The 11289-nt window shown below is 31.7% G+C and overlaps 2 protein-coding genes across 2 annotated transcripts; one reads left to right on the top strand and one right to left on the bottom strand.

The window, feature by feature from the left end:
- The first annotated feature begins 3853 nt into the window (after positions 1–3853).
- Positions 3854–6642, top strand: LOC136979144 (putative nuclease HARBI1). Its single transcript, XM_067275071.1, has 4 exons — positions 3854–4202; positions 5017–5358; positions 5498–5642; positions 6137–6642. The coding sequence occupies exons 1-4, from the start codon at positions 3963–3965 to the stop codon at positions 6526–6528; spliced, it is 1119 nt and encodes a 372-aa protein (XP_067131172.1). The 5' UTR covers positions 3854–3962; the 3' UTR covers positions 6529–6642.
- A 2372-nt stretch (positions 6643–9014) lies between these two features.
- On the bottom strand, positions 9015–9908 carry LOC136979142 (uncharacterized). Its single transcript, XM_067275070.1, has one exon. It carries the CDS (start codon positions 9906–9908, stop codon positions 9015–9017), a length of 894 nt encoding a protein of 297 aa, XP_067131171.1.
- Positions 9909–11289: the final 1381 nt, after the last annotated feature.

Below are 11289 nucleotides of genomic sequence, written 5' to 3' on the forward strand. Positions count from 1 at the left end.
CATCTTTAGGTTGATATGTAATGTATTGAATTATATAGCGAATTTCATAAAATGAGCTCTTTGCCGTCCGTATTATTTTTTACATATTCTTTCATAAAGATAAATTACTGTATTTGCCGATGCCCCGTTTCTTCACCCAAGCTAGACGTACCGGCTTCGGTCCGTCTGAAACTGCCTCACTTATCTGAAAGACATTGTCATTACAGTCCGATTTTATTGTGGCCAGAAAAACAAAAAAACAAAAAAAAAAGCAAAAAGAAAGTAAAATCTGCGTGTGAATGTCATTAAGATGCTCGTTAGATTTATTCAGAAAAATCAAAATACTGTAAGGGAAATACCGTCCATTTTTACCGCGAAAAAGGCATAAAAAGAAACTTGAAAAAATTATAAAACCATTCAAATATTTCAAAATATGTCACATTATTAATGATTTTTACGGGAATTTAAAATTTATGAATACGACGTATTTATTAAAAATTAAGTCTTACTTTATTTTTGTTTATTTGTTTAGATTAAAATAAAAATGAAATATGTATTTAATATATATCTGTATAAAATATCATCACATATGGAAAAAACTTAAAAATTATTTTTAGAAGATAGATCTTATATTGGAGGCAAAATATGAAATAGTGACTTTATTCCTTTAAAATATGAAAAATAATAATGAAAATCAAAAACAAACCATATTTACACTAATAAATTTAAAATCTTGACCCATACCAAAAAATTCCGACAACGAGTTACTTAACTTTTCCGGCAACATTTAAACTTTTGGTAAAGCCATCTATTATAAAAAGGTTTTTAAATACAATATCATATTTTTAATTATTATAAAATAGCAGAAAGATTAATTCTGAGGATATGGGTGAGTTTTATTAAATCTAACCTGTAATAACCTGTAAAATCGTCATTAAGTCCTACTCGAGTATCGACACAAAACGCCCTCGACCTTTAACCACCAAAATTTAATAGCATCGATCCCTATTATATACAAACCTCCCTGCAAAATTTAAGAAATTTTCGACATAAGGAACAGGAGTTATTGAGCTTCAAAATAGATGAACAAAATCGGGCTTCCCAACACACTATCACCATACATATGCACAGGAAAAGCTCCGATTTTTCTTCTATATCTCGATGTTTGAAGGCCCCGAGTCAAAAATGTAAAATTCTTGGGGATCATTTCTTGACCGATCGCCGTACTTTCCCTCTATTATATATAACAAAGCCGGGAAAGTGATAATTACATTAATAATCTTCACTTCTTTAGCAGATTACTTACAACTATACTCAAACACCAGAACACTTGCTGAGCTTACTGCAATTTTAATTTCTAACGTTTTCAACCTATTTTTTATAGGTCATCTTAAGGAAAATTTTACAGTTCTACATTCAAACATAAAGCTTTCGAATGCTCGCGACATTTAAAATTTTCGAATCTTTAAAAAATTTATTACATTAAAAGATTAAATAATAAAGGATTAAATAATAAATATTAAAACCAACCACAAACAAATTATTAATACACTACTAACCAACAAACATAAAAATAAATATTGCATCGAAAGTACATTAAACCAGTTAAAGCTGTCATGCCCTTTTATGGGTTTTTTAATCCCATTTCTTTTTCTATCATGTATTTCCAAGCCGTTGGGAGAGCATTGGCGTCCTTTGCATTTAAACACTTGTCGTTTACCTTACTCATATATCTCTACTTTTTCCATCCCTAACGCAATCATCGGGGAATTTGACTATTCTTGCTTCATCTCATTTTACGTTCGCTCCTTCTGTTTGTCCCATGATCGCCGAAATGGTGTTATTATTCCCGTTATTCACATTATATTTGTGCTCCTTTATACGCGTTTATGGGAAAATTGAGGAAAATATGTATGTGGCACATGATCCAAATAAGATAGTAAAGGAGTTACAAGATTTAACTTTAATGAACGATGAGGTAGGGACAGTAATGGATTATGAAAGCATGTACCCATTCACGAATCTAGCATCGTGCCTCAATGCCCTTATTGATTGTTGATAGAGCATAATCTAGGGTTGGCAACACATGTTGAGGACTTAAATAAGCTTGCCAATTTGATGTGCTATCGATCATTTTTTGGATTTGATGAGGTAACGTACAAGCAGAAGAAAGGTGTCCCAATGGGAAGTCCCATGTCGGGACTCTTATGCGAATTAGTGGTGCGGCAACTAGAAAAGGATGTCTTAAGATCATTTGAGGAGGACATTATAGTTTACAAGAAGTATGTGGATGACATATTAATAATTTGGAAGGATGAACGAAGGATTGAGGATTTTTTAATTGCAATAAATAACAATCCTAATGGGTTAAAGATAAGGATGGAGCAAAAAAGCCATACACAATTCCATTTTCTGGACATAAATATAAAGTTCAGAATGGGCAATATACAAACAGCAGTGTATTTAAAGCCCACGCTTTCGCCACTATATATACCAGCATGGTCAAATGATCCGTTCAAGTACAGTATAAGATGTCAGCGTTTAAGGCGGTTATTAAAAGGGCGTCCATATATTGCACCGACGTACAAGATCAAATTAGGGAGATTAGCAGAATTAAGAAAGTGGCAAAGTAGTTAGGATATAAAGCGAACGTAATAGAAGGATTGCTTAAGAGTTACAAACAATATGGAAGCAGAAGATTTAATAGAGAGGATCACATCAGCAAGTTCACATACGACAGGAAAATGGAGGGAGTAATGGAAGAGTTATGTAAATATAAAAACACAAAAATGGTATATAAAAAAGCACCAAGCATATACAGATTGCTTAGAAATGATAAAGACATAGTGAGAGTGCAGGATAAAGCGGGAGTTTATAAAATTACCTTTGAAAATGAGCAATTAGAGTGACAAAAGATTATGTTGGAGTCACTAGAAGAAATTTGGCAACGCGTATGAAGGAGCACAAATATGATGTGAATAAAGGGAATAATAACATCATTTTGGCGATCATGGAACAAACAGAAGGAGCGAACGTAAAATGGGATGAAGCAAGAATAGTTAAGACGGCCCATTCCCCGACGATTGCGTTAGGGATGGAAAAAGTAGATATATATAAGAGTAAAGTAAACGACAAGTGTTTAAATGCAAAGGACGCCAATGCTCTCCCAACGGCCTGGAAATACATGATAGAAAAAGAAATGGGATTAAAAAACCCGTAAAAGGGCATGACAGCTTTAACTGGTTTAATGTACTTTCGATGCAATATTTATTTATTTTTATGTTTGTTGGTTAGTAGTGTATTAATAATTTGTTTGTGGTTGGTTTTAATATTTATTATTTAATCTTTTAATGTAATAAATTTTTTAAAGATTCGAAAATTTTAAATGTCGCGAGCATTCGAAAGCTTTATGTTTGAATGTAGAACTGTAAAATTTTCCTGAAGATGACCTAAAAAAAAAATAGGTTGAAAACATTAGGAATTAAAATTGCAGTAAGCTCAGCAAGTGTTCTGGTGTTTGAGTATGGTTGATAATTATATTTTTAAGTGATAATGAAAAACAGAAGAATTTATAAGTGCCTTTAAAATTTTTTATTTAAATAGAAAAGTTTTCTTAATAACATAATAATAATACAGTACAGTACTTTTATACCTTTAATGCTGTTAAAACATTTGCACCATATTTACACTTTTGTTCTAATCCTTGATCCATACATCTCATTGGTCGCGGATTGCGACCAATGAGATGTATGGATCAAGGATTAGAACCAGGGGACCTATTCTGAGTAGTATCGTTAAGCTAACGAATGCGATAAAAACCAGTTTCTATCGGAACCACGTGATTCGCGTTTAATCAACTGTTGAAAATGCTATTCTGAGCCGTTCGTTTCGTTTTCGGTGCCGATAGCCACGTGCGATAACTAAGCTTTTGTTATCGGTCACTCTCGAGGTACCGTTAGGAACGTAACGAAAGTGAAAACAACATGGCGTCTTTTGGTGTAAGGATGATTTTACTTCACGAACAATTGGAGAGAGAGGAAATTAGAATTCGACGTCGAGAATCTCAGTTTAATCTTCGAGCTGATGCTTTTCGGTTGAACGATATACGATTTAAACAACTTTATCGTCTTCCGAAACCATTAGTTGTATATATATGTGATGAATTACGCGATACGCTAGAGCCAAAATGTTTTAAGAAAAATGCTCTTTCTACAGAAATAAAAGTAAGTAGCTTTTTAATGTTAATAAACTATGTTGTTGTATCGCTTAAAAATAATTACCTTAACTATTTTATAATTGTTTTTTTGTTAAAATTTAAAGTAAGTAGATGCAGCATGAACATTATTTCTGAAATAGGTTTCATTCGCATATGTATAAATTAAAATGATAGCTTTGAATATAAATATATAAAAGTTTCGTGGAGATTACTGAATATAGTAATCTCCACGAAACTTTTATATATTTATTTATATATTTTAATTAATTTTAATTCAGGTTGCAATTCATTCAAATTTCTTGTTAAAAATTACATTTAAACATTATTTCTTATATATACAATGTAAGCTGCAGTTTTGAAGAAATTAAACTTTATACACTATAGTTTGACTATAGTGTATAATCAATTAATATTAACATTTACTGCTTTCAAAATATATAAAAGTATAAATTTTAAATTATAGTAACCAATTATAAAATATATTAAACATAAGATAATGTATTTATAATTAAAGAAGTAATATGGAATTAATTTTCTCTTATTCATAGAAAAATGAATGTATAAAATTATTGAGAATATATGAAAATCATATATAAGAGGATATGTTTCCCAAATAATGACATTTTAGTCACATTAACATGATTTTGTTAAATACTATTTATTAATTGTATATGAAATATTGTTTAATACAAAATTGTTGATGTTCATATAACAATATGAATATGAATATACATATGCCTATAAAAATTTTTATAGATAACTTTTTGAAATATAATATTTGTGAGCTGCATTATAGTTTTCTTAAATTTGTTTTCTTGTAGGTATTATGTGCTCTTAGATTTTTTGCTTCTGGTTCTTATCAGATGCCAGTAGCTCAAGATAATACGTTAGAAATTAGCCAGCCATCAGTAAGCCGTTGCATAACAACAGTAAGCAAGGCAATAAATGTGGTTCTTCTACATCGCTGGATAAAATTTCCAAGTTCTGAAACAGAGATGACGACAGTAAAACAAAAATTCATGAGTTTAGGTGGCTTTCCGGGAGTGATAGGTGCTATTGATGGAACTCACATTCCTATAATTGCACCATCACTTAATGATCCCGACCATAAAGAATTTACGTACGTCAATCGAAAAGGATATCATTCCATAAATACACAAATAGTAAGTAAAAGACTAACTTTTTGGATTATATTTTAAATGGTTTTAGTACATAAATTATCAAATTTGTTATTAAATTATAAATATCATTTCGTGACACAAAAATAATACAATGAATTATTATATTTTCATTATTTGTCAGGTGTGTGATCCCGAAATGAAAATAAATAGCATTAATGCAAAATTTCCAGGATCAACACATGGTTCATATATATGGAAAAGCTGCAATTTAAGACAAGCTTTTATAGAGGGAAAAATCAAAACAAATAATAATGCTTGGTTAATAGGTTAGTAAAATTAAACCAACAGATTTTTGATATTGAATATTACATATTCTTTAGATTTTTCTAAATAATACTTCCTATATGTAATAGTTGATTTATTTTTAGTTATTTTATTTTACAAATTACATGGTAATACAGTATTCACTTAGTTTATTAGAAACGATGGTACTGAAGTTGTATGTGAAATGAATATATTGATATTTTCACTTGTACACATGAAACTTCATTGAAAGTTTAGAATATTTGATTTATTATATGTAAATAGAACAGCAAAAATATTAAAAGTTTAATCAAAACAAGGCAGAGAAGACCATGGTTACACAATATCTTTTGTGTCATATGTCAATTGTCTTTATTTTATAATATATTTTAACTGTCTTTATTAATATCTATGTTTCTCATTTCACTTTATTATAAATATATACATATAAATAAATAAATATATATGAAAGTATGGCAAAATTCATTTATCAAAATTTTTTTCTTTCTTTTTATAGGTGATAGTGGCTATCCAATGGAACCATGGCTTCTGACACCTATATTAGATGCTCAGCAGCAAAATGAGCAAAATTATAATAGAAGCTTGATATCAACGAGAATCATTGTAGAACGATGTAATGGACTTCTAAAGTCCCGATTCAGATGTTTACACAAGCACAGAGTGTTAAATTATTCGCCTTACAAAGCTGGATTAATAATTAATGCATGTGCTGTTTTACACAATATGTGCATAGTACATAAAATTTTTCTTGATGAGAATATAGATTTATACGACGAAATTATGGGAGAAATGGAATTTTCTACAGTTTCCAGACTTGGAGATGAAATCTCACTTAGCAACAAAGCCAGAGAAATACAAAAACAACTGCTCAGGAGCCATTTTATGTGAATTTTAATTCTCGTTGATGTCAACAATGTATTTTATATGTAAATAAAAATTACACCGTATAATAGCTGTGTAATTAAAATTATATACAATAAATAAAAAATGATATAATTCCTATATTGACTGATTTATATTCTGTAAATTTTAAACAATAGAAGCATTTATACTATACTGAAATAAAATGTTCTGTTATATTTTTAATGTTTAAAATGTATGAAATACTTGTACATATTTAGTGACAAATAATTTTTACAAAATACATATGAATAGTTAAAATGAACATAATATTTATTTTGCACATGTAATAATTATCTAGTATATAAATGGAACTCTTCCAGATGATCTTATGAAACCAGTAACAATCTTTGTTGCTAGAAGAAACATTTTAGTAATTTGTAAAATAAATTAAAATTTTGCATAAAGTAAATAGTTAAAAGACTTTCCTGAAATGTGAAATTTACTTGGTAATAATGTATTGGTTGAAAATAGATTTGGTTACTCTTTATCACAAATGAATGGCCCTGAAAAGGGCCTTTTTTATTGTGAAATTATTTATTGATTTTCTGCTGCTGTTGCCTTCCTTTCTTCTGCTGCTGCCTTCCTTTCTTCTGCCGCTGCCTTCCTTTCTTCTGCTGTTGCCTTCCTTTCAATATTTTTTGCAATCTCACCCATTGCTTGTTGTATATTTTTGAAAATGAGCAACTTCTCATCTTCAGTTCTATTAAAGCTTTCTGCCATACATTCCCCAACAGATTTTTCGTGTTTTCGTTTTTTTCCTGGCCATAAATTTTTTAAAATTATTTTTTATATGTTAAATACTTAATATTGCAAAATAATATATCCACTTACTGTTAACATTTCTTAATGAAGTATTCAGATGTACTTCGAGACAATCAGTTGGGTTGCAATCATTTGGAGGCAGTTCGAAATATGTATTTTGATGCATAGATATATCATCCTCTAAGTATGCACTTTCATTTATAGAATTATTTGATTGTACACAAGAATTATTACTGTCAATCATAGAGTTTAATAACTCTCGTATTATAGGAACCAAATGGTTCCTATAATACATACAATTCCTATAATTACTGTAGTTTAATAAGCATGTTTTAATTTAAATATGATTTTTATTACCTGAACTCCTGCCTCATCAATTTGGGATTCTCCATAAACAGCAGTTAAACCAATTAAATTTAAAACTCTCTCTTCAACTTCAGTTAATTTTTGATTAACTGAAGGCCCACCCCCTGTTTGAATTGTTGATTTTTTTATTTGTGATGCTTTGCTTTTAATGTTGGCTTTCCAGTCACTCCATGTCTATGCAAATAATATTTACATTTAATAATATGTATTGCATTATTTAATCATAATACTAATTCTAATTTGGTTTATAGCAACAGAAATTGTGGCAAAATTAAGTGTATTTTATTCTTAACGAATTAATTTAAAAATACATAAATTACATGAAATCATGTAGAAATATACAAAGAAACTTAGACATACTTTGTTTAATTATAAAATGTTAGCAAAATATAATAATAGAAATCTTTATTTTGTAGATTTTATCTAAGTTTAATATTGGCTTTAATTCATTAGTTTAGTAAAAAAAATTCATTCTATATACGTAACTTACAGTAAACTATACACTATACATAAATAACTAGACTATCTATCACACAAATTTTAAGTTTTAAAAACAATATTTGCTTAACGGATGGGCTGACAAAATAGACCCAGTAAATTAATTTAAAATACTAAACATGCAGAACTTATAAATATATGAATATCACTTACTTTTCGCCATTTTTCCGGATCTTTTTGTGAGCCGACTCCATCGGAATTCAGACGGTCGGCTATTTCTTGCCACAATTTCTGGCGATCTTTTGCAGTAAACGAAGAATCTAATTTGGTTAATGTTACCCGTGGTATCGAGATGGCGACGGGGAAATTTTTTCCCCTAGATACTAGACGCCGACAGGGAAATTTTTTTTCCCTACGTTCGAGATGGCCGCGTTTCCGGTCGCCGCCTTGTCTGCACGCAAGCTAACGTGCAAACAAGATGGCGACCGTCGACGACGACGACTACGACGACGACAATAAATTATACTTAAATAGATGTTAAAAGATATTTTAAACTATTTTAAATATATATATATATATATATAGATGGTATAAATAAACTTACATTAGCGTTGGTCCTTCGCGGTCCTTCGACGCTTTGTTGAAATCGATGTTGAAGACTCGGAAATACTTGATGTCGTTCTTTTCTGTTTCTTTTTAGTAGTACTTTTCTCTGCAATCTTCTTAGCTTGCCCCCCCGCATTCCTTTTTTTTTCGAACGTTTTTCCGCTATAGGGGCTGCTGGGACTGTCGCGGGTTCCTTCCATATTGGTTCCTTTCCACGTCCGGGATATATATTCCGTAAATGTCGAACGAAGGTAAAAAAACGATCTCCTAGTTTTTTTGAAGGCCAATTCAGGTATTTTCTATACATAAATGCGTACATGTAAGAATCGGAAAGGTCTTCTGTATAGTGTTTTGGAAGGTTTTTTTTTATTTTTCAAATATCCCCACAGTCTTTCGATATTTTGGGTGTGGACTCCCGTTTTTGGATCGACGAAATTTTCAGAGTGATTAACCGTCCTGTGTGATATTTCGATTCCTTCCAATTTGTCGATATTGTAGTAGCCTTTCCATTCGTCAGTCAATACAGTAGTGCCCGAATTAATAAATTTCGATATAATCCAATTGAGAGTATTTTCCGACCTGTCGTTTACTTGGCAAACGAAACAGCTTTTATCTTCTCGGCAAATGCCTCCGACGACCCATTTTGTGCTTTTAAGCTTTCTACCTTTTTCGTATTTTCTTTTACAAATAACGGTCTCGTCTATTTCGACAGTTTTATTTGGTCCTCCTATTTTGAACGATAGAATATTATGTAGTGCTACTAGCATTACAAATCTGATATGGTTCGACCAATCGACTGCAGCTTTGTTAGATATTCCGGCGGCATTAGCAGAAATATTTGTAGAGCAATCGAGCGCAAGGTGATGCCATATAAACGACAAAATCGAATTCCACGGTAAGTTTCCACATTTACCTTTAAACGTACCGTCGAAGGCAGAGCTGAAGTTCCAACATTTGTGGCATCTCATCGCACACGATTTTTTGTCGTTGCGATATACTACTTTGCACGGTTTGGAACATTTCGAACAAATGTCTACAGTGTGCTGTAACCCCAATTTGACAGCTAATTTAAACCCTCTGTCTATTCGCGAGTCAAGTCCAAGTTCAGTATAATCGTGTTCCAACAATTGGAAAAAAGTCTGGGAAGTACATCCCGCCCAAAATTCTTCGGAATTAATATCTATATCACTCATATCTTGGGTTAAAAAAAAACTACAAATTAAATAACAAAGCTATCGTTAATAATATTAACGCACAAAATGCGAATTATCTCGAAATATACAAACCTAAATCACAAAAAAAAAAAAAAAAAAAGACTTCTCTTACGAATAAATGTTCGGGTTTCGATAGACGTACCGCACGTCGAAACTTTCCTCTCGTCGAAAAATTAGTATTAATTTGCATAATGCGACAGATAGTACGGGTACGCCCCCAGTAGAGATTATCACTCGAGAATCTGATTCGAGATTACCTGAAACGCGGCCATCTCGAAAGTAGAAAGGGGAGAAATTTCCCCGTCGCCGACGAGTCGCTAGGGAAAAAAATTTCCCCGTCTCCATCTTCGATACCATAGGTAACATTAACCTCTAATTTCCCTGACATTAATTTATGGTGTTCTTCGATAAAATTCACAAGCATCTCGAATTGGCGACTTGTGGTTCGTTGACTTCGTTGTCCTTTTTTCGACATTTTAAACAAAATTAAAAACTACAGTATATCACTAACGCTGGTTCAGACAATGCTATAAGCACGTTTTTCGCTTAGAAAATGGCGGGTTGCAGTCACGTGACAAAAATACAATGTTAACTAAACTGTGATTGGTTAAAGCGTAATAGCTATCGATAGCATGGAACCCAGACACATCTCGACCGACTACCCGTAGCGAAACCCACTTAACGTAGAGCACAGAATAGCGATTTATCTAAGGTTCGTTAACTGCCTTTCGCTAAGGGGACTTATCGAATGTCCCGTGTATTGCTGTCGTTGAGTTATCGGAAGAGCTCAAAATAGGTCCCCAGGACTGTGGAGTCGGAGTCGTCAAAAAATCTGCCGACTCCAACTCCTTTTTACTTCCCAACTTGTTATGTATTATATATAAAACACAAAAGTACTGGAATCGTGCCAAATTTGACCATTCAAGGTTTTTGCAAATCTACACGTTTTGAGACCTCCCGAATCCCTCCGAAAATGTCAATTAAAGGAGAAAAATTCGCACGCATGAGTATGTTGGCTCTAATTTGTTTCATTTCTTTATTCTCTGTTCTGAGATAATAAACAATATCTCAGAATCGGTAAAGTTTAAGAAACGAAATTTGGCACTGCAGCTTGTGTATAAAGAGGGATTAATGCTATTAAATTTTGGTTCCTAATTTAAGGTCGACAGAATGAAGACATAGAAGGGGTCATATCACTAGTACGGTCGAACTTAATGAATATTTTACTCGTTATTAGAATTCACAATAATTTTAAAATAAAACTAGTCTCTACCCTCAAAATGAAGCATTTCGTCATTTTGTAATAGTACAGTAATAGTACAGCAAAACCCGTTAAGATGGCTTAAGATGTTAGAATATG

This window comes from Centruroides vittatus, unplaced genomic scaffold (assembly GCF_030686945.1).
Source record: "Centruroides vittatus isolate TY-2023 unplaced genomic scaffold, ASM3068694v2 contig_586, whole genome shotgun sequence".
NCBI lineage: Eukaryota > Metazoa > Arthropoda > Arachnida > Scorpiones > Buthidae > Centruroides > Centruroides vittatus.

Bases quoted from the DNA above. Each gene is read 5' to 3' on its own strand.
- LOC136979142 (XM_067275070.1), bottom strand. From the start codon at position 9,908: ATGAGTGATATAGATATTAATTCCGAAGAATTTTGGGCGGGATGTACT.
- LOC136979144 (XM_067275071.1), top strand. From the start codon at position 3,963: ATGGCGTCTTTTGGTGTAAGGATGATTTTACTTCACGAACAATTGGAG. The intron at 4,203-5,016 runs GTAAGTAGCTTT...GTTTTCTTGTAG, and splicing joins CTCTTTCTACAGAAATAAAA to GTATTATGTGCTCTTAGATT. The intron at 5,643-6,136 runs GTTAGTAAAATT...TTCTTTTTATAG, and splicing joins TAATAATGCTTGGTTAATAG to GTGATAGTGGCTATCCAATG.